At 47.4% G+C, this 24,283-nt stretch overlaps 1 protein-coding gene across 1 annotated transcript; it reads right to left on the bottom strand.

Moving 5' to 3' along the window:
* Positions 1 to 312: 312 nt before the first annotated feature.
* Positions 313 to 23,402, bottom strand: CPLX4 (complexin 4). Its single transcript, XM_060121558.1, has 3 exons — positions 23,236 to 23,402; positions 17,624 to 17,711; positions 313 to 540 (listed from the first exon to the last, which is right to left on the bottom strand). The coding sequence occupies exons 1-3, from the start codon at positions 23,400 to 23,402 to the stop codon at positions 313 to 315; spliced, it is 483 nt and encodes a 160-aa protein (XP_059977541.1).
* Between the last annotated feature and the right edge of the window lie 881 nt (positions 23,403 to 24,283).

Below are 24,283 nucleotides of genomic sequence, written 5' to 3'. Positions count from 1 at the left end.
CCACTCGCTTTTGTTTCTTCCTGGCTGTCCTGAAGATCTTTAAGCAGAGGTGTGTTCTGCAACATTCACAGCTGAAAGGTCATGCTTGACCACACTTATAACTAAAAGGACAGTATGATTCCTGCTGGAAGGTGCTAGCTAATCGTTCTACCGGGAACATTTAGAACAACCAAGCTATGTGTCTGTAGAGAGCTTTTCATATGGTTTTCCTAACTGTTCACTGCGTTAAAGCCTATGCGGTTTGAGATGCTCCACGGGGGAGAGGTCACCTCCACCCTCACCTGGCCGCCTCCTCCATGCCTGCCCTGCCCCTCACATCACAGAACACTTCTGCTCCGCTGTCTGCCTGATCTCCGTGAAGGTGGCCTGGGCTTTTTCTTTGATGGAATCCAAGTCCATGTTCTGGAGATTCTGTAACTGCCCGAGAATAGAATCCTTATCTTCTTCCTCTTCTTCATCCTCATCCACCATTTTCCGGAGATCTTCGGGCAAATCCACATCATCTCCAGCCATCTGGATTTGGTTCTCGTCCATTTCACTCTGTGCGGCAAAACAAACACGGAGATGGAGAAGCCATTCTAAAACAAACACACAAATCCTGAAAGCAGCAGGGAGATAGAGGTCTGTTGCGGATGGATGGAGGGAATGGAACATTTGGCCACCTCGCAGCAGAGCCTGGGCCTGGTACCAGTTATGGAGGCCAGACATGCCGGTTGAGACCCCCAACCCCCTTTCACTGCAGTTGGGTCGATTGGAACCTTCTAGCACAGTGGTTCTCAAAGTGTGGTCCCTGGACCGGGCATGTTAGAAAGACAAATTCCCCGCCTCCACCCTAGGCCTACTGAATCAGAAACTCCGGGGTGGGGGTCCAGCGATCTGCATTTGAAGAATCCCTCTCCTATCGTGCTGATGCCCCAAAAGTTTAACCAACTCCGCCTCAGGGCAGCTCTGCAAGCTTTGTTGTCTATCAGCCCCAGGCTGTTGTGACTCAGGGATCCCACTCTGGAGGGTGGGGTTTGGGTTCACAGGGCCAGACAGTGCTCCCTCGATCCAGCCATCTCTCTTCAGGGGCAACGTCTGTTTAACCATCGCCCCTTCCCTCCCTTCTACTAGACACAGAATCGCCTCAAACTCAACTTTACATCCTTATCACCTGGAAGCGAGTCTGGCGCACTGCTTGTTAAGTGAATCGTCCAGCACCGTCTAGCCTTGCGTGTCGCCGATGCCTTACAATTTCCTTTTGTGGTCCTAGCTGTGGCTGTCCCACGAGCTCTTAGTTCCTGCCGCCTGGCCTCTGAAATCCCTTTACCCTTAGGCTGCAGAGCCCTTTGTTTTGTAACAGAGAAGAATCTAGAGAAAAAGTTTCTCTGGGAAAGGCAAAGGTTTCCTTTCTCAGATGACTGCTCTTGGATATAATTTTCTGAGAGGTCTCAGATATAAATTTCTGAGGTTGTGACGTGAGGGAAACTGGGCTTTGGGGACACAGAAGTTTAAAAAGAGCACCAGAAAAGCGAATGATGGGAAAGAGCTAAGTGATCTTGTGGTCTAAGTGGTGGGAAAGATCTAAGCAGACTGTAGGGCCCACCTCAAGGATGTGGTGACCAGCCTGGAATTTGTTACCAAAGGGCATGAAAAACCACACAAAGGCAAAATGATCATCTCAGTCTTAAGCAGACTGCCTTGATTTGATTGGAGAAAGATCTGGGCACCCGCCAAGTCCCCACTTCTGATGCTCTGTAGCTCCAGACGTCTCCGATGGCCTTCGAGAGGCTGGAGACCACAGCCTTTCCCCAGGGCTCCTTTTATTTGGTTCTCTGGGTAAAGTGACAGCAAGCCTGGCTCCAGAAACAGGTTGAGAGGCCGACTTTTTTTTTTTTAACTCAAAAAGATTTATTCTAAACATTAAAAGTTGACATAATTTGTTACAAAATGCAGCAAAGGACTTTTGATATTTTCCCCCCAGAAAACTTCAGTTTAGGCAAAAACAATGTGAACTTCGCTCAGGATGAGGTTGTAAAAACCCCCTCTGGGCAGGGTATGCCATCATGTTGGCAGCCCCAGGGCACCATCGACAGATGAGGATGTGAGGCACCAGGGCGGATGCCTCAGCTCGGCCGTGATGGACAGGTTCCCCCATCGCTGGCCCCTGCTCAGTTATTTTCCTTTTGCCAACACAGTGGAGCTAGCTTCACAGAGGCAGTTAGCCAGCCCAAGAGAGAAGTCTCAGTTTTGTCTGGAAGGATCTGACGTGGTGTCTCTGCCGATCCTGTTCAGCAGCTCTGAGCTCTTTTTTTGTGTTGTCCACACGCGGTCATGGAGCTCAGCGGCTCACCTTCCAACGCGAAACTTCTAGATTACCTGCCCTGCCCTCCACAGAGTTCCCTCTTCATATTTACTCCCTTGCTTTCTTTCCCCACCTCGGGAGGCCGACTTCTGATGCTGAGAAGACGAGGATGCCTTTGGGCGGCGTGGTCTTCACCAGGCCCTCCCTGGAGACCCCTGGGAATGGCGACTCTCAGTGTGGACTCCCCAGGTGAGAGAAGCTTCTCTGTGCACTTGGCCAGGCCTCTTCCCCTCAAGGCGCTTAACGGATTAATTAGTTCCTCGTCAAACTGGTGTGGGGATTAATTAGTTAATCCCCAGGGGCTCCCAGCCAATCCTCCATTTCTGTTTATTTTTTATTTACCTTCCCTCGAGGTTGCCCTTTGAGGCATCCCTTTGAGGATGGTCCTCAGGGCATTTTTACAGGGACGGGAGGGAAAGCAGGGCCTCCTGGTGATTCTCAGTTCACGTAACTGCGGGACCCCTGCGCACACATACACGATTTGCAAAGGCATTGCTGGGAATTCTGGTACCCCCGCCCCTCTTGTTCGTAATAAGATCTCTGCACATGGACAGAATAGCTGCTGGGGGCCTGGAGGGACAGGCAGCTAGAGGGGCCAAAGGGCCAGCGAGCCAGCCAGTTGGTGCCCAAAGAGACCCGAGGCACTCAGGAGGGCTCCCGGGCCGGTGCTCCCCAGCACCCTCTTCACCAGGCAGCTCAGTGTTCTGCCTCTGCCGCTTTGGACCAGTTCGGGTTTATTTTTACCTCCTTCCACTGGCCCAGGGAAGGGAGGGTAGTGGGGTTCCACTTTGCCTCCCAACTCACAGAGGGGATCTGGGTCGGCACAACTTCTAGCCAAGTGGTTCTCAAAGTGGGGTCCCGGGGCCAGCCACAGCAGCATGTCCTGGAATCTTGTTAGAAAAGCACATTCTCACCCAGACCTGCTGATTCAGAAGCTGGGGGCGTGGGCCGAGCCATCTGTGATTTAGCAAGCCCTCCTGGTGATTCTGGTGCTTGCTAAAGTTTAAGAAGCCCCGCTCCACATCCCTTGAAGACAGGGGGCTGTAACTTACTCATCAGTAAGTCTCAGAACCCAGCGGAGTGTCTGGCGTGTCGCCACGGACAATAGATGTTTATTGAATGACTCGGTGAGCCCGTTGTCAGGGACTATAGCAGCGTTAACAACACTTGAATGTGCAGGCCCTCTCTACTGTCAAGAGCTCTGTTTCATAGCTACTGACTTGTTTATGTTTACGCTCTGCTGGAGGCAGTGCAGCCTAGAGGTCAAGTGTTGGTTTGAGAATCAGATTACCTGAGCATGAAGGTTACTGCCACCGCTTACAGGCTGTGTGACCTTGGGCACCTAACACTACCTCTCTGAGCTTTATTTCCTTATTTATAAATTGGGGTTATGTTATTTGCCTAAGAGTTACAGAAGAGTAATTAAATGATAACTGAATTATCTGGAAAATATTAAGCATATATATAATTATATATAATTAAAGGTAGATACTGCTGAATGTAATGACCTTCAGAGGGAGGGGGAGGGGGATTTGCACTGCATAGTCTTGACTCTGCACGTGGTGCTCAGCCCCATCAGAAGGCCTCGCTCTCTTGGCCCCTTACCTCAGGCCTGGGAATGAACCCTCCCTACCTTCACTCCAGAGGCTCAGCGTTCCTAGCAAACTGGGCCTATTCATTTCCCTTTCAGCACTAGGCCCTCAATTTTGGGAGAAACCTGCCCAGAGGGTCCAGCTCCCCTTACCCCTTGTCAGGCTCACCCTAATGTTTGTGGGACACAGAGGATAAATACTGACAGAGGTCCCTGGCTTAGACCTGTACCTCTTTTTTCCCCAGTCTCTGGTTCCATCCTTCCATGGGAAGCTTGTGTGTATGGTTTCCAGTATGCAGACCGCCACCCTACTTTTCAGGCCCAGGGGTACTCAGGCCAGCAGCTCAGTGTACCCTCGAGAGGACAGACCTGGTGCAGAGGCCTGGGCAGGCCCCAGAATGCATTTAGGCAGGGAGTTCAGGGCATTGGGCAGCCAGAGTGTGGTCTACAAGAGGGGTGTGGGCAGGCCTGTGCCTTTGGCCGCAGACTTCTCACCCCTTGTGAAGGTGTGGCCAGTGGAGGAACAGAGGAGCGTCTTCTAAAGCACAGGGCCGGGGGCTGGTGGTGCTGTTTGTCCGGCCTCAGGGCGGCACTGGGTGTGGTCAATGGCTGTGGTCAGAGAGTCCTGTGACCACCATCCTTCTGGAAGGACAACGCTACTGACTGTGCATCAAAGCACCATTGCTGCAAGTGATGATTCTAGTCCTGGAATCAATTTTCTTGGGCTGCAGCCTGTGCCCTGGGCACATCGTAACTAAGCGTAAGACAACCAGGCAGGTCTAGAGGACAAAATGAAGTCCTCTGGAACGAAACCTGAACTCCCAGACTCATTAGCACTGTGTCAGCTGTAGACCTAGGACAGGCCAAGGGTTAGGGTCCCTCCCACTTGCAAAAAGCTGCAGCCAACCCCGACCCCTATCTGCAGAGGGGGCTATGACAGTGGGAAGACTGGGTTTAGAGTCGGGAGACCGGGTCTGTCCTTCGCCCACTGCGTGACCTTGGGCAAGTCACCTTACAATTTGATGCCCACCAGGTGGAACCCTCAGAGGATTACTGAGCAGATTGAACGAGACATATTGTGAAACGGCCTTGTAAGTGTCTCCGCTCTGGACAAACAGCAGCTGTGGTTATTAATATTTTAGAGGAAAAAGCGCAGCACGGCGTCAAGATCCCTGCCGAAAGGATCCCTGGGAGAAAAAAGGCATGCACAGTGAAAGAGAGGGTGGAAGAGTACCAGCCCTTAAGAAACAAATCGGGACAGAGCAAGCAATTCAGGCCCGTCTATGGGATTTATACCGTGGACCCTGGGCCTTGTCTCTCCCTTGCGTGACAAACCACCCTGCCGATAGGACCTTGTCTACCATCCACACAGTGAAAGTCTTCTCCTGACTTTCTGCTGCTCCAGGTTGGGAATGCTAGGAATATTTTGACAGAGTTCACGCATCAGGAAAAGGCAGCAATGCCTCATCACAGCCCACGAGCACAAACGCAGTTACAGCCAATACAAATCAGCTCCAGGGAGGGAGGGGAAGTTTGGCGCGGAGAACCATGGTGTAGGTGAATAAATGAATGAATGAATGAGTGAGTGAGTGAGGGAAAAAGTGAAGTGAACCAGCATAGAAAGAGGAACTATAGGCTATACTTCATTCTTCGGGGTTCTGTTTCAGAAGTCTCTTTTCTAGAAAGCTTATCAACTTGCGCTATTGTTTAATGCAGTTAAGAGCTAATTATTTTTATCCTGGCTGACCAGAATCAGTTTTAATCTCTTGCTTTTTAACCAGATTTATAATCTTAATTGCCAGTGCTGAATGCCCCATTATTTAAATAGCCCCTTAGCCTGCATTGCTATTCCCTGTGACTGATTTCTGACCTTTCTCTGAAGGGTAAGCACGACGCTGGATTCAGACTTCCTACATCCTCATCTTGATAAACTGGCCTTCATCTTGTACCAAACTGGAGATATGATGATAAACTATCTTACACGGTTATATGATCAAAAGGCTGAGTATTTACCACTTAAGAGTCCAGTCAGTCAAGCTTGGTGTACAAGCACACACCAGTCTGTTTGATACAAGGTAGCTTTGATTTTGCTTTGTTTCCTTATTTTTGGTCCACAGGACACCAAACCGCTGGATTAATGGATTTCTTTCCCGTGGACGAGTGGATCTAATATTTGATGTTTTACCTATTTCTGAGGATCTCCAATGTCAGCAGTTACCTGTTTTCACAAACCGCCCCTCACTGTACTGGTGATGAGTGAGGCAGCCACTCTGGCCCCTAGGCAAGGGGACAGCATCCCCTGGCTCCCATCCTGCTGGAGCTTACAAGACATTGGGAGTGTGGGGTGTAGATCAAAGGATACAGCCAGTCAAAAAACGCCTCTATAGAGAGGAAAAGGGGGCATGGCCTGCTTTGCCGAAAGTAAGGAGGAATTCGGGCTGGACCAGGAGGGAGGTGGGTGTGAGGCCCTTGGGGGCTAGGCTTCAGCAGAAATCCTCATCCTTGCTCTGATCAGATGCTGCTGAAGAACTGAGTTTATGTTTTCTCCCTGGGGACAGTGGTTCTCGACCCTCTCTGTACCTCTGAATCCTTTGTAAAGTGTCGAAAACCACGATGGTCAGGCCCCACCCCCATATTTGGCTCTAGGGATCTGTGGCAAAGACCCAGGCAATAGAGTTTTTAAAAAGCTTCCCCGGGTGATTCTAACGCATGAGTTGGTGTTGAGACCTTGTCCCGGGCTTGCTAGCTGCAACTTCTGCTATACCACACCGTCTTTCCCTCTTTAGCTACTTAAAGAGCCCTCAGCACACCCAGAATGGGACAGAGGCTGTGGATTTGACTCCTCGAATACAGTTTTCAGTTTTTTAAAAAATTAATTTTGTTGTGCTAGGTCTTAGCTGCCGCAGGCGGGCTCCTTAGTTGCGGCATGAGAACTCTTAGTCGCGGCATGCATGTAGGATCTAGTTCCCTGGCCAGGGATCAAACCCTGGGCCCCCTGCACTGGGAGCGCGGAATCTTAACCACTGCACCATCAGGGAAGTCTCCCAGCCGTCAGTTTTTAATGTTTGATTGAGAGGGTGCACACACAGGGCCCCTCGTGGGATGAAATGTCCCCACTGTGTACATCTTAAACTTCTTTCCTTTACACAGACGTTCCAGAGGGACTCAAGAAGCTCTTAGAGGCCGCTTGTCCAAGCCTCTCCTTTACAGATAAGGAAACCGAGGTCCTGGGAGGTGAAGATACTTGCATAAATGTCATTCTGCTTGTTAGGGGACAAGAAACCAGCCCTGCTGCCAGGTCTCGCAGGAAAATGTGGCCAGTGGGTCGGATTGGCTTGGAGTTGAATCTTGCCATTTACCAGCTGTGTGACCTTGGGAAGTCCCATTCCCTCTCTGAGCCACTCTTCTTATCTATGAAGGGGAGATGATATCTACCTACCTTCCAGGGTGGCTGTGAGGATTAAGTGAGAAAGTGCGGCTAAGCGACACATCCAGATCCGATGACTTTCTTCCCTTCCCAGGTTCCCCCCAGGACCTTCAATCCACGGCTCTTTCAAGGGCGTGAGTAAAAGGAGCAACTGAACTAGGCCAGCAAAGGGAGGAGCGGGAAGGGACAGCCCCTAATGGGCCTCTGATGGCCTCCCTGTGCTGCCACCAGAAACAGCTGCTCAGAAGCAGGAGGTTTCAGTGTCTGGGACCCGGCCAGGCAGCCCTGAGAGCTCCTGATCTGAAGAAGGCGGGCAAAGAAAGCTTCACAGAATCCAATCTGTTTGTTAGAGGCAACTTTCAAATTCAGTTCTAATGGAGCTTTCAATGCATTACGTTTAAAGAAACTCTACTGATAGATTTTCTTCTATCTTCATCTTTGTTCAAAGTGAACGATGCCCTTAATACAGCAGACAAACACCAGGTGTAACTAAATCGTATAGCTCAGCAGGGAGCATGACATTATTTTTCAGTGACTAACCTAGACTGACAATTCTGTTAATAGGATTAGGGTTCATTGTGGAACTGTTTTCTCTTATTAATTTGGCTTGACTTACATATACATTTTGAATTGGCTAGAAAGAGGGGCACCTTTGTTTTCAGAGAAAAATCTTGTGGCTTTATTTAAAATGTATTACTGCCTCTATTTGCAAAAAAATATGACATCTTAATTATTATATAAAGTAATTCTGTATTTTATACAAAATCATAATGTCAAATCCAGTCTTGTTCTTTTCATGAAAATTGATTTGAATGTAACTCTTATGGCTGATAGATTCCTTCTGCTGTTTTTGATGCTTTGTTCTTTGGGTGTGTTTCTGTTTTCCTTTTTTCCCTATGACATCGATCATTCAGCAAACCTTTTGTGTGTGTGTGTGTGTGTGTGTGTGTGTGTGTGTGTGTCTATGTGTTTGTGTGTAGCATGTGCATATGTATGTGTGCGTGGTGTGTGTGTGTGCGTGTGTGTGTGTGTGTGCAGCTTCTGCATGTCAGACACCATGCAAGGCCCTGATGACAGAGACAAAACCTCAGCTCCTTTGTTAAGAAGCACACAATCCAGCAGGTGAGAGTATTCAGGCTGGAAAGGTGGCATAAGAGACTTGCACTCAGGTATTACGCGAGCATGGAGGAGGGGGAGGGGAGGGACGTCATGGAAGTTTCTGGAAGAAATGGCACTAGACCAACGTCTTACAGGAAGGAAAGCGGTCACAGGGAGCAGGGTGTAGGGGACGCGAAGCAGGAGAGTAGTATAGTCCAGGCAAGGGGGAGCAAGAAGTGAGGCTGGAAAGTTAGGAGCCACATCATGGAGTACAGGCCAAGGGGGTTGGACTTTATTCTGAAAAGTCATGGTAAACCTTCGTTGTTGTTTTTTTTTTTATTTTATAAAAACAGGGGAGGAGGGGACTTCCCTGGTGGCACAGTGGTTAAGAATCCACCTGCCAATGCAGGGGATACGGGTTCGAGCCCTGGTCTGGGAAGATCCCACATGCCGCGGAGCAACTAAGCCCGTGCGCCACAACTACTGAGCCTGCGCTCTAGAGCCCGCGAGCCACAACTACTGAGCCCGCGTGCCACAACTACTGAAGCCTGCGCGCCTAGAGCCTGTGCTCTGCAACAAGAGAAGCCACCGCAATGAGAAGCCCGCGCACCGCAATGAAGAGTAGCCCCACTCGCTGCAACTAGAGAAAGCCCGCGCGCAGCAACGAAGGCCCAACGCAGCCAAAAATAAATAAAATAAAAAATAAATTAATTAAAAAAATATATATATATAAAAAACGGGAGGAACAAAATCAGTTTGCATTTTGGAAACCTCACTCTGCAATTCTGAGGGAAGCAAGAGAAAGTCAACAATCTCCTTGACGTATTGTAGTAAAATTGCTGAGAAGTGACGAGCCCTGCACTTGGGGATGAGCTGAGAATGACTTATGAGGTGAAATGACGGTGACCTGGTGCTTTGCTGTATGTGGGGCTGGAGGAGGAGGGACAAGGCAAGGGTGACTCCAGGGGGAGTGCTGGGGGGGAGCCCTCGGTGGAGGTGGAGCCTGCAGGAGGCGCAGGGCTGGGGGAGGATCGGTGTCTGTCCTGGATCCGAGCTAAGAGGTGCCCGAGCAGAGGTGGACGCAGCGGTGAAATTTAGGGAGAAGGTCTAGGAAGGCGGGATAGATTGGAGTCATCAACACACACCTAAGTGGCAGGTGAAAGCAATAGAAGACGCAGCCATTCAGGGAGAATGTGATGGCTTGAGTGGGACAAAGGGCAATGGAGGAAACAACCTGGGATATTTGGAAATTTGGGGGCAGTCAGGGGAAGGGTAACCCTTGAAAGAGACAGAGAAGGAACAGTTTCAGGAGAAGGAGAATGAGAAGGGTTGTATCCAGAAGCTGAGGAGAGACAGGGCTCCAAGGAGGAAGCAATGAGCTAAAGGAGGCAAAGAAATTTCTGCCCCAGGAAGAGCTGCTCCAGGAGGAGGTCCCCAAAGGAAAGAGAGGAACCATCTACCGCATTGAGACCGACCACCGAGCGTCGGCAGGAGGCAGCCTTCGGCAGAGCAGTGGGAACAAGTAATTTAGGAAGATGCCCAGAAAGCCACGTTCAAAGTGCTGTTTGCTTTAGTTGGGAGAGACTTGACCTCTTTTATAAAGGAGAGGCCCATAGGGAGGAAACGCTGAAGACACAGGACAGACGATCATTAGTGGAATGAGACCCAAATCTAACATGAGCATCATGGGTTACTTTAAGCAGTTGAAGTCCCCTGATTACCGGGAATTTGAAAACCAGAGGAAACCAACATAAGGGTGGACGTGAACGTCCTCACGACGGATATACTTTCCCACAAACACGTCTGATTACTGTGATTTGATGCTTGCATTTATTTGACTCCTTATGTGATGAGTGAAAAGTGGCCATCCAAAGACAAGGGTACGACCAACGGGGTTGACCTTGACGGTGAACAATAAACCCGGAGAGGAGGCCTGTGCTGTTTGCCGGACACCAGGGCTACACTCCTGCTTTCAGAGGCCACATTTCCTTTGCCCCGTCGGCAATCGACTGAAACTCTTTTTCACAGGAAACAGCAGCCAAATAATTTCTTTAGAAAATACAGTTCTAATTCCAAAATGTGACACAGTTATCCTCATTAGACCTGACGGCTCCTGGGAAGACATCTTCCTCAAATCCGCTCTCCATTGGGCCTGGGTGAGGGGACGGGCCCAGAATCCGCTCCTGCCGGTTATGTAACCGCTGCGAGTGACCGTGAGGAACTGTGAATGAGGCCCCCAGGGGTCCCCCCTCGTTAGCTGGAGGACCTGGTGAATGTGTCCAACCACCTGTGGGCTGTTAATAGTATTAGTTCGGCTGTTTACCCAACATGGATTTTATAAGACGGCAGCAGGGCTGAGGATTCTGCAAACCACGAGGGGAGGGAAGGTTGTTATCAGGAGCCCAATAAGGTCCTGGTGAGCCTTGCTTTCCGCCCAGCACCATTTTCTTTGTTAGACGGTTGTGTTCAGTTCTCAAGTCTGCCATCCTGGGTGGAGACACACGGTTTGGAGGGGGTGGGGGAAGAATGGAGCATGAAGAAGTACTGGGAAAAGACCAAAGAGGCTCAGGGGAACTTTGAGTCCTTGGGCAAGTCCCTTGATTTGCATGAGTTTCATGATGATGCATTGAGTGTACACCCATGATATGTGCTTTTCTGTATATCAAAAATGTTTAATAAAAAGAGAAGTGCAGGGCTTCCCTGGTGGTGCAGTGGTTGAGAGTCCACCTGCCGATGCAGGGGACACGGGTTCGTGCCCCGGTCCGGGAGGATCCCACATGCCACGGAGCGGCTGGGCCCATGAGCCACGGCCGCTGAGCCAGCGCGTCCGGAGCCTGTGCTCCGCAGCGGGAGGGGCCGCAGCGGTGAGAGGCCTGCGTACCGCAAAAAAAAAAAAAAAAAAAAGAGAGAAATGCAGCTCAGACCCTGGGACCAAGCAGCCAAAGCGCCGCGGCAGTGTAGGAATCCACACCTGCCCCGGGAAGAGTTTAGAGAGGCCAGAAGAAGGGGCGGAGTGTGAGCTTCTCCCATGTGCCCGCCTATCCTGAGGTCATGGTCGTTGCTAATGACGATACCATGTCTGTCCTACTCATGTCTTTTGATGACCTTTTTAAAAAAAATAAAATAAAATTAATTAATTTTTTTTGGCTGCGTTGGGTCTTCGTTGCTGTGCATGGGCTTTCTCTAGTTGCGGCGAGCGGGGGCTACTCTTTGTTGCGGTGCGCGGGCTTCTCATTGCGGTGGCTTCTCTTGCTGCGGAGCACGGGCTCTAGGCGCTCGGGCTTCAGTAGTTGTGGCTCACGGGCTCAGTAGTTGTGGCTCGTGGGCTCTAGAGAGCAGTCTCAGTAGTTGTGACACATGGGCTTAGTTGCTCTGCGGCACGTGGGATCCTCCTGGGCCAGGGCTCGAACCCGTGTCCCCTGCACTGGCAGGCGGATTCTTAACCACTGCGCCACCAGCGAAGTCCCTTTTTTTTTTTTCTTTAAACAGTCACCATGTTATACATTACATCCCCAGGACTTATTTACCTTCTAACCGGAAGCTTGTATTTTTGACCCTCTTCACCCAGTTTTTTCCACGCCCCCCCCCCTTGCTTCTGGCAACCACGAACCTGTTCTCTGTATCTATGAGCTTGGACTTTTTAGGTTCTCCGTATAAGTGAGATCTCCTTGGATCTTTCTCTGTCTGACTTATTTCCCTTAGCATCGTGTCACCAAGGTCCATGTGTGTTGTCACAAACGGCAGGATCTCCTTCTGTTTCATGGCTGGATAACAATCTATTGTCTATATGTACCACGATGACCACCTTTCAATCGTGTAATCAGATGAGTAATCCGATAAGTGCAGTAATCACGATGGCAAGCCCCATGAAGGGGATACAAGGAATGACCTGGGAATCTGTTTCCCCACCTCCTTGCTGGCCCAGGCCACCCTCAGCCCTGTCCAGGCTGCCATAAGGGTCCAGTACTGACCAACCAGCCCCTCATCTCTTTCCCTCCAATTCACTGTACACATTGCCATGGCCTTGGCCTTTCCCAATCACAGTGATGCCCATGGGCACTGCCTGGCCTTCCTGGGCCTTTTTGCTCCTTATTGGAACAACTAGGAGATGAAAACCTACCACTTATATTCCCATCATGCTTTTCAGAAGGCTTTCTAAAGGTTCCACTATGAAGGGTTCCTCTGAATAATTAAAGAAAGACCTAAGAGTTACAGCCAGTTCCATACCAGCCAGCAGTATGGGCCCCTCTAGAGAAGCTGGCTTGATACAAATATTAGAACCAACGCATGACATTCTGGGCCTGGGAAATGACTATCCCCCATGGTCGTCATTTCCCCAAAGTCATCTCCTCTCAAGGCTGAATATTCCAATTCCTTCAATGCTTCCTCAATTACAGTCAGTCGTTTTAAAATCTCTCACCATCCTGGCTGCTGCGGAGACAGCTACAACGCTTGGTTTTCTAGCTGTTTCCCAGCGTGCCAGGGGAGGATCCCGCTGCTCAGACACTGCCCTCCCAGGCTGTACCCGCCACTGTTCCTCAAGTGTGCTGCCACCTCCTGCTTCGTGACAGGTGCTCATAGCAGAGCCCACCAGGCCTTTCCAGGCTCGCTAGTGCAGCGACCGCTTTAGAACAAAATGCACAATCTGGTCCTTAATAGCAAAAGAATGGGCTTCAAAAAAAAAGTCATGTCCAGAAATTTATTTCTGTTCCTCAGCACCACCACGGCCCTTGCTACAGCACACAGTCCCCGGGGAAGAACTGAGAACATCTGAGGGGTGGTTCTTCTGGGGCAGCCCGGGTGCATTTCCCTGTGGCTGCGTCTGGGGACACCAGGGAGCTGGAAGGACCCAGATTCCTGTCCCTGTGCGGGCAGCGGCTCCTACCACGAGTACCACACCAAAGCCAGAATCTGGCTTGGACAGGAGTGACCTGTCTGCACAGACAGGAAGCAGCCACCCTTGGGCTGATCTTGGCCTGGGAAAAGTGTCTGTCCCTCCTTGCCCCTTTCCAGCCATGGGTGCTGTTGAAGGCCCCCTGTACCCTGTGCCTCAGAGGGGTGGGAGGAGAGCATGTAACTTGTGACAGCCACTCAAGGCAAAGGAAGTGGGGCAGGTCTGCACTCCAAGCCCGAGGCCTGCCTTGAGGTTGGGGTGTCGGCCACATCTGGTGAGAACTGGACAAGGCAGAATATGATCCAGGTGACGTTTTATGGCATTCTTCCTATTAATTACCATTGTTATGAATAGTACACATTGGATTAGATAGAATATCCATGTGCTTACAAAAAAGCAGGCAGTTGTTGTTGGGGTTTTTCACACCATAAGCAAAGTCTCGCAACATTATGTATAGCATCCATTTTTACGAAATCCAGCCATGTTATAAAGCGCCCTAGGGAGGCCTCCACCAGAAAGTAAACTCTGCGGTGAAGGATGACACGTGGAATGCTTTCAAGTCACACTATCACTGTTTACTTGAATTGTGTTGGAACTGCGTCAGCAACTCCCAGGTCTCTGGTCAAGCCATCAGCTGACACAGGGGCAGGAAAAGTGATGCACTTGGTCCTCCGGGGGATGGATTCTGCGACACTTTGCTGAAATAGTGAGCAGTGCCGGTTTCCCCCAAAGCCTCAGGATAATTTTAAACCACATGGAACTCCAAACCACTCTAAAACTTTTGGGACATCTCAAATATTAAGAGTAGAAATAGCAGAGACCTTGGGGCCAGAAGGAGCTACATCCAAATCCCTTTGTGTGTTAAGATGCTCCTTTGTGTGGTTGAGAGGCCCAAGTTCCAATCCTGGTTCTGTCACTCCACAGCTGTGGGGTTTTGCGAAGTCCCTTAGCCACAGCACCCCTACCCCCATCCCCCATTGCCTGCAGTTTCCTCAGGTCTAAAGTGAGGCTGCGGCATTAGATTCTTAGATGAACTCAAAGGTCTCCTTCAGGGTCTATGAAAACATCAGGTGGGCTCTCATGCATTGTGCATTTCAAACAGCTGTAGAAAAATGGGTACATGGGCAGCAGTAACCCATGCAACAAAAGACACTGGGCTCCATCGTTAACAATGTATAGATTTCTTTGGGGTCCCCCTCCTCTAGCTGGCTTTAGGGAGCAGTAGCCTATGCAGATAGAGTCACTATCGCTCCAGGGAGGATATGAATCTGTACGTTATGTGGCTATAATTCTCCCCTCTTCCCATAGTTTCTGTTGGAAAGGCTCTTGTTTCAAAGGACAGCTTGGCTCAGAGATTTGGGAATTATTTTTTCTCTGAAGAGCATCAAACTCATTTTACAAAGCCCAAAGGTGTCCACCCCTGAGAACTGAGGTGAGCAGGACCGTGGACTCACCAACAAAGCTCAGATGCTTGTGGTTCAGGGACCTCCAATTCTTGCCTTGTTTACAAACATCAGTGTGCCCACCCCAGGCCTCCAAGACCCCTGGTTGTTATTATCAAGAAATAAAACTTTTGTGCATAGAGATAATAACAGCAATTAGAGTGATCACCCATGGAGCTCTTTCCACTCATCAGGCACTCGCCTCGTCAGGCACACCTTATTATCTCAGACAAAGACCTCAGGAAGTAGGTATCACTGCCCCCATTTTATAGATGAGGAAATGGAGGCTCAGATATGTTAAAAAACCATCTGAGATTGCAGATGTCAGAGCCAGAATTGAAAGCCAGTTCTCCTTATATCTTCACCAAACAACAGAACAGTCGTCAAAAATATATCCTCAACAACAACAGATATATATGTATTCTTAAAAAGCCCCACCTTTGGGACTTCCCTGGTGGCGCAATGGTTAAGAATCCGCCTTTCAATGCAGGGGACACGGGTTCCAGCCCTGGTCTGGCAAGATCCCACATGCCGCGGAGCAACTAAGCCCATGTGCCACAACTACTGAGCCTGAGCTCTAGAGCCCACGAGCCACAACTCCTGAAGCCCGCGCGCCTACAGGCTGGGCTCCGCAGCAAGAGAAGCCACCGCAATGAGAAGCCCATGCACCTCAAGGAAGCAGAGCTCCTGCTCGTCGCAACTAGAGAAAGCCCACGTGCAGCAACGAAGACCCAACGCAGCCAAAAGTAAATAAAATTTAAAAAACACAAAAAAGCCCCACCTTTCTGGAAGAGACACAGCCAGTTGATGGTGTGTGGGGGTGTGTGCGCAAGCACGCAAGTGCACTTTATTTCTGCTTCCTTCCAAACGAGATGTGTGGTGCTTTCATCAGATGCACCGGAGGCGGGAGGCGGGAGGCGGGAGGCGGGAGGCGGGAGGCGGGAGGCGGGAGGCGGGAGGCGGGAGGCGGGAGGCGGGAGGCGGGAGGCGGGAGGGCGGGGCTTCAGTTGAGTGGCGTGAATCTGCTGCCACATCGCTAAACACAGCCCAACCATCCCAGGGAGCTTCAGAAAATTCAGGCAACAGGAGCGGAGGGACCGTGTTAGAAGTGCTCCACACTCCCAAAATGCAGTCCCGGTGGGGAAAAGTACTAACCTGGAATAAGGTGGGCAAAAAGCAAGGCACTCTTTTCGAAATTCATTGGTTGCAAATGAACATGAGTTTAAATTTTATTGTGAGTTTTCCCCCCTCAGTGAGCACGTCCGTCTTAGGATCAATGTCTCCCGGGCGCGGGGCTCTATACCTCTTCAGTGGCTTCAGCAGTGCCCTTGCTTGGGCAATGGGCTCGCTCCCTTTGTTTACAGCTTGCAGCTTCTGAAGTCAGTTTTCCCAGGGATCTGCAGGGGACCCACTGAAGCAACTGGTTTAGCTGCACTTTCTAAACCGCCCAGCCCGCTGGCTCTCATCCCTGCGAGAAGACCATGTGCTTTGGAAGGATCTCTTTGGCTTCTCCAGGTGGAAGATGTTCTCTCAGGGAGGGTGCCCCTCTGGAAGGGGGAGTTGGACAGCCAACCCAGAAGGTGGAGGTGGAGTCATTTAGAGGAGCTGGGCGATCCCCAGGTAGGGGAAATGAGAAGCGAGTCGGGAGCAGGGAACTAGGCCCTTGGTCACCCCTGGATACAAGCCCTGGAGCAGTGCCTCCGAGCCCTGTGCCAGATCATGTCAACATACCCTGTTCCCACCTCCCAGGCAGCAAAGTTAAAACAGCTGTGCAGTAGAGGGCACTGCAAGCAGTTTTTTTGGTTTAAATTTAATTAATCAATTAATTTATGGCTGCGTTGGGTCTTCGTTGCTACGCACGGGCTTTCTCTAGTTGCGGTGCGCGGGCTTCTCATTGCGGTGGCTTCTCTTGTTGCGGAGCACAGGCTCTAGGCACATGGGCTTCCAGTAGCTGTGGCACGTGGGCTCAGTAGTTGTGGCGCACGGGCTTAGTTGCTCCGCGGAATGTGGGATCTTCCCGGACCAGGGCTTGAAGCCGTGTCCCCTGAATTGGCAGGCGGATTCTTAACCACTGCACCACCAGGGAAGTGCTTGCAAGCAGTTTTTAGTTTACGAGTCAGACCCATGACTTTTGGAGACCAGCTACTTGACCAAAGCCCACAGGAGTTTGTCCTCTCAGCCAGAATGGATAAGATGGTGCTCGGTGATGACCATCACCACCACATCATCTCCAAAAGGAAGGAAGAGATTGTTCCTCTGACGTGGAGGAAGAATGTCATAGAAGTTAAGACCGTGGGCTCTGTTTTGCCTGGCAGCATGGCCCTTGGCCAGAGGGTAGTTACTCTCTTTCTTCCTCTGTTTCCTCTAAGAAACCTACCTTACAAGACTGTCCTGAGGATTAAATGAATTGATATGTGCCAAGCACTTAGAACAGTGCCTGGCACTTAGGAAGGAGCTCAAGAAATGTCAGCTGTGATGATTATCCCCATTGTGCATCTATGTATAGATGTTCTATAGTCTTTAGATAAATTTACATAAACAGGTATTACTCCATTTTGTTGAGAGGAAATGCAAGTTCAGAGGTTAAAAGACTGGAATCTAGTTTTTATGAACAAGTTCAATGCTATTTTCACTATATCAGATACCTCAATTACGATTAAGGCATATAAATATATTTATGTATTATATATATGTACATCTCTGTGTGTGTGTGTATATATATATATATATATATACCCATGAGTGTGACCCTTTGCTGATAATCAAACACTTTCCATTTCTTATTACTTAAAAAATGACTGGATGTCTACCGTGTTGAGTGTCTCACCTTTGGGAGTCTGTACTTTTCTCTGAGGTGGACTCTGAGGCACGCCCTCTCTGCCTTTTTTTGTGTAAATGCAGCATCTCTTTCCATCCTACAAGTAAAAGAATAGAATAAAGCATCAAAGGACGAAGAGAGCTAAGGCCATTCCAGTCCCTGTTCAGGGGAGCCAGACACTGGGACACACCTTCTTAGTTCCCACTGCCGGCAGACAAATGGGAAATAGGGGAGTTTTTCCTACATCCCCAAATTTCTGCCTCTCTGTCTGTCATTCCACTATCATAACTCAGTACAGACCCTAAATCCCAAAGACAGCTCAGTTCTGGGAATCTCTTTCTGATGCACCCCGGGAGAGGGGCAGGGTGATTACTCCTGATGTAGACCCGACCTCACTATGTTTCTCTAAGTACAACCTGAGACCACAAGCATCAGAGTCACCCGGAGCGCTCATTAAGAATGCAGCTTCTGGACATATACACACTAACAAACGTAAGGTAGATAGCTAGTGGGATAGCTAGCATGGCACAGGGATATTGGCTCGGTGCTTTGTGACAGCCTGGAGGGGTGGGACAGGAAGGGTGGGAGGGAGGGAGATGCAAGAAGGAAGACATGTGGGAACATATGTATATGTATAACTGATTCATTTTGTTATAAAGCAGAAACTAACACACCATTGTAAAGCAATTATACCCCAATAAAGATGTTAAAAAAAAAAAAAAGAGTAGGCAAAAATCAGACCTGGGTTATTCTAGATCAGGGGTCAGCAAATGTTTTCTGTAAAGGGCCGAAGAGTAAATATTGTAGATTTTTTGTGGGCCCTGTGTCTCTGTTTTAAATATTCAATCGTGCCCTTGTAGCACAAAAGCAGCCATAAGATGACATGTAAAGGAATGCGGATGACAGTGTTCCAATAAAACTTTATTTACAAAACTGAAAAAAAAAAAAGAATGCAGCTTCCCAGTCCGACTGCATTGTGGAGAGAAGCTACATTTTAAAAATCATTGTTTCTTATTATATTTATTAGGGGTCAACACATTTAGTTCTTCTGAAATGCTAGGTGTATGAGCTGATGACAAAGGATGTTGAGTGTTATTCTTGGGACATAAGTTTTACTTATTTTTTAAATTAAAAAAATTGAAATATAGTTGCTGTACAATATTGTGTTACAGGTGTACAATATCGTGATTCACAATTTTTATTTTTTTGGCCGTACCATGTGGCATGTGGAATCTGAGTTCCCTGACAAGGGATTGAACCCATGCCCCCTGCAGTGGAAGCACAGAGTCCTAACCACTGGACTGCCAGGGAATTTCCCCCTCCCCCTTTTATCACACAATTTTTAAAGGTTATACTCCATTTATAATTATTATAACATATTGGCCATGTTCCCTGTGTTGTGTTACAATATGTCCTTGTAGCTTATTTTATACATAATAGTTTGTACCTGGGACATAAGTTTTAAATTCTACAGAACACTTATTTTTATGGAAAAAAATGTTTGGAGCAAACCCCTAGCATCTCCTTCTACTTCCTTTCCTGATGCCCTTTATTAAACCCTTATGTGAACTTTCCATGTATCTACTTAAGGTCTGGGTCCGTCTCCACCCATGCTGCCTTGATTCTGCAACATTCCCAAAGTGGAAGACATTTTTGAGTTTTTAATTTTTTTTGGCCACATCATGCGGCATGCGGGACCTTAGTTCCCTGACCAGGGATCGAACCCACGCCCCCTGCAGTGGAAGCGTGGAGTCTTAACCACTGGACCACCAGGGAAGTCCGCAGTTTTGAGTTTTAAAGGATGTTCTCCTTCAGATCTCTGCAGAGCTGTGTTTCCACAAGACAGTTACACTCAGTGACTGAGAGTCTGAGATTCAGTTATTATTCTGTTCATTTAATTTCACCAATAAATTGTGATAGAATTCAGAACTCTGAGCTACAATAATGTGGAACTTTTAAAAAGCACTTGAAATCCTTGACAGCTGAAGCAGGGACATTTAAACATACGGCAGGGAATCCAATTGTGAAATGTTCTCTCTGTAATCTTACCAAAGAGAGATGTGTTCTGGAAACGATGCCTTCGTCCAGGGGAGAAAACACATCTGCTCCTCTCTTCCCATTGTTGCCATTTATAAACCACCAAGTCTTGCAGACTTTTTCTTCCCAGTATCTCTCATAACCATGCCTTTCATTTTAACTATAGCAGCTTCACGAATGTTCCATTACTCCATACCGTATCTTGTGCAGTGATTCTTTAAATAGCAGTCTGTTGACTAAAGTATTCTATCAAAAGAGCTGGAAGCAGCGGTGTGCTGGCAAACGTATCACAACCAGCTCTTTGGGGAAAGAAGCTGTTTGTAGAACTTGCCAATTTCCATGGTGTAAATACTCCCACCCAGGCGGATTTCAAACTATCAACTTGATGTCGCTGAATGAGGAATTGGGGAGAGATGAACACAGTCAGCTTTCGTGAGTCAGTGCACGCTGCTGTAGGTCAGCTCCAGCATGTCACTGGCTGGAAGATTAATTTTGCTCAAGCACTGTTTAAATCAGCTACTCTTGAATTCAGCAATCTCCCTGGGCCTCTACTGCCCGGCAAGGAAACGGTGAATATGGCCTGTCCACTTTTCTCTATCATAAATACTATGCCGGGTCACTTGATTGGAGAGGCCCTGGCCGTTTAAATGATCTCCCTGCTTCCATCGTAGCCCCACAATTGAGAAGCAACACTTTTAACAAACTCCCTCGGCGATTCTTACACAAGCTGAACAGGGTCACCTTCACAACACTCTCAATCAACCAGACTCCAGTAAAAATTTAAAAACATAAAATAAAATAAACAAGGTCACCTTCTAAGCCCCAACTTAGGTTCAGTGTTCCCTTCCCTGTTGGGAGGGAGGCATCCTCAAACAAGGTAGGGTATGGATTTCCATAATGCCCTGCGGGTGGCCTAATTGGACTTGTGATGGTGCTGGTTTGAAGTGGGCTCCCTTGCTCAAGATGATCCAGAGAGAAGTGGACACCTTCGGGGACGTCTGTGAAGCTCACATTCACCACCTCTTCTCCCAGCTGCCCAAAGAAGTGCATTACTGGAGGCTATATTTATGTACCTGGCCCCGCCCTCTGGCTGTACAGGATTGGACCAAGCTGGATAAATGGACTTTCTTCTCTGGGAATTCAGGTTTGGGACTGAGAAACAGACCAGTAGTGTGGCTCGAGCTGTAATGGGTGAATTCGGGGGATGTCGGCTGCCATTTTTCACTGGTCACGTGGTTTGGGTAGAGGACCAAGTAGAGGGCTGACTGCCCCAAAAGAACAAAGCAGCCGTACTGAGGTGGAAGCCACGGCAAGAGATTGAAAACGAGGGCTCGTGGCTTCCCAGCAATGCTCTGGTCCTGGTTCAGGCCCGTATGAGGCCTGGGGGGATTTCTGTTATGGGTTTGGTGAAGCATCTTTGCATGAAGCATGATTTGCCTTAAAATAAATTCCCTGTTTTCATTTTCAGGTGGCTAAACTGGTTTCTATTTCTTGACTCCAAGTTTTGGAATCATATTTTTTTTCACTGTAATAGTTGCTCTCATTTATACATTTTATTTTTTTATTGAAGTATAATTGATTTACAAGGTTGTGTTAGTTTCAGGTGTACAGCAGTTATTCAGTTTTATATATATACATATATTCTTTTTCAGATTCTTTCCCCTTATAGGTTATTACAAAATATTGAGTATAGTTCCCTGAGGGCTACTTCTTTATGTTGTATTCTATTCTAGGTGATGAAGCTCTTGAAAACTCAAGCAATGGACAGGAAGTCATGCCTCTTGCCATGGGAAAGCAGGCCAGCCTCATCGTCCTGCTACTATTGCTTAAATTGGTTGATCACATAAATGTATAACACACACACACACACACACACACACACACACACACACACACACACACACACACACACACACACACACACACACACACACACACACACACACACACACACACACACACACACACACCCCTGAGTAGCTGGTAAACAACCCAATCCACTGACTGACCATCCCATTCGACTATCTCAGTCTTTCATCTGTCCAGATATAAAATTAAGTAAAACAAGGTCATTAGTTAATCAAACAGATGCCATATCTGTGACCAGATTTATTGCTGGGACATACTGAGTGATATTTTAATATCAGGTATATAGTCTATATTTCTATTTTCTTTTTATTGGGCCCCTTGAGCTGAGAACATTTGGTGCTATTCTGCTTCTGTTTCATTATACATGTGTTCTTTTTTTTTTTAAAACATGCCAAGGAATGATGCCTTTTTTTGCCTAAGTATTATTTTAGCACAAACATTATTTTTGCAGTTGCATTTTTAAAAAAAAACTGATCTTAAATTTACCGCAGAGCCAAGCATAATACATTCTAGGTAGTTGTTTAAGTCACAATTTCTTTCAGGAAAAAATACAATAGACAAGGTTTCCATTAAATGCAGGCTTTTATGCTTTCTTAGTTTCCTCCAGGTCATTAACCCTTTCACCTCTAATCATCTAGGACCCAGGCAACTATTATGTAATTGACCATTAGCAAAATAGCCACGGTGGCAAAAAGAAATACTTTTGTAACATACAATGTACATTGAACTTCAAGATTGATGCTTCAATACTCAGTTGATTTATTAAGACTCAAATTAATTCTACCTTAAACTTTAAAAAATTACATCTATATTACACTTATTTAAAGATCAGTCTTCAGCAGTGAAAAATTGGTGATATTCACATTCCATAATACCCAACTGAAATGTTACTGTTTTATTTTTATTACATTTTATATAGCCAGAAGAATGTCCTTATATTTTGGAGGTATATAGCCAAAGTATCTAGGGGTAAAGTATCGTGATGTCTGTAATTTACTTTAAAAATGGTTCTCTGTATCTATCTACGTTTCCATGTATCTATCTATGATCTAACCAGATGATCATCTATAAGCAAATATGGCAAAATGTCAACTGTTAGCTTTATGCCATAGGTATATATGAGCATTCATTATACTGTTGTACTCTTCTCCATCTTTAAGTTTTTCATAATAGGCAGTCCACACATTTATTCAGTCTTTGAGAAGCCAAGTTTTATGACATAATTGTCATGTCGTATTTTCTAGGCTTTTTTTCCTGCACATGTAAGATCAAGAACACTGTACTCTATGTTCTTTAAGGCCCTCTTCCAAGTGCAAAGTCTGAATTTTTCACAATTTGAAAGCTTTCTACTTGCTAGGAGGGTGAATTTCCTGACGACTGTAAAGTTATCTAGGCACAGTTTTTCATCTGAACAATTGAGGTCAATTAAAATGTGTCTGGATCAGAAAGTGTTCAGTGGCTTTCAGGACAACATGCAGATTTATTTCGTATTTTTCATTTCCCTTCATACAAGTAGGACATAGTAACTGCTGATGCTAGGAAATGGTTCACTTTAGCAGAACAGACTTTCCTCAGGTTAGAAGCAAACAGCACGAGGAAAGAGCAAAGACGTAGAAACTGGGGAGCAAAGAGGTAGAAACTGGGGAGCTGAAGACAGTCTGGCCAGAATGAATTTCTTTGTGCTTTTAAAAGGAAAGGAAGTTGCATGTACTCACTTCTCCTCGATCACTTGCTTTTGGTATTCCTCATATTCCTCTCTAGTCATCCCCTGAGCTGCGGCAGGATCAGATGTACCTCCTTCTTCTTTTTTTTCTTCAGACCTGCCACCAAGTCCTAAATTCTTTACCTGACTACTTATCATAGTTTTCATAAAGAAAGCCATTGTTTCTGCCCCAGAAAAAGAATACCAAGAACTCAGACAAAACCTGAAGGAAATAAAACCCCCACAAAACCTCTAAATATCTTCAACGACAGCAACACATTTAAAAGCAGAGGACTTCGCACAGGCTCATCTATTCAAGGGCATAATGATACAGAAGAGTGGTTTGTGCGCTGTAAGCTGGATTAAAGAGGTGAACTCCTTAGTATAGAGAGGCAGATGGTTCAGATTACCAAAGCGTACGATCAGACGCAACCGACTACTTTCTGAACTAATACACTAAGCTAATTTCAGAGGGGAAAAAACCCTTCACATTATCCATCCCTCTCCCTACCCATTTCTAAATTATAAGCCAGCAGGGCTTCATCAAGAGTTGGTTCAATTAAATTAATCAGAGCAGACCGATTATATGGCTGTAGTGGAATTTCCAAATTCCAGCCCTTGAGGACAACATCCTGTTGAAAACTGAGTCCAATGAGACTCAAAACCCGAAATGCTTCATTAAGCAAAAATAATCCTTTGATCCATCATTTTATCTCATTGGACTCTAAGTACTATGCAAGGATTTGCTTGAATTCTATACTGTTTCAGCGGTTACTGTGTCCTGTACATAAATACCCAACTGAGGCAAGAGGCAAGAGGGTCCTCCGCTTACATCTGGATTACCCTAGCCTGCTCCTGCATCGTTACACTTCTGCATGGAAATGACGCGCTGGATACTTTAACTGCTCTGATCCAGAAGGTAAGAACACGAGTCAAATCATCAGTGTGTATCGAGGTCACCTTTTCCTCTTACACGCAGTCACTTCCTGGGTGCTCTATTTAAGCTCACTGGTGTTACTTGGAGAAAACTTTTGACAATGTTTTGTAACACAGATTCTCAG

The sequence above is a fragment of the Lagenorhynchus albirostris genome, chromosome 14 (assembly GCF_949774975.1).
Source record: "Lagenorhynchus albirostris chromosome 14, mLagAlb1.1, whole genome shotgun sequence".
Lineage (NCBI taxonomy): Eukaryota > Metazoa > Chordata > Mammalia > Artiodactyla > Delphinidae > Lagenorhynchus > Lagenorhynchus albirostris.
This window is presented reverse-complemented; position numbering and strand designations above follow the sequence as displayed.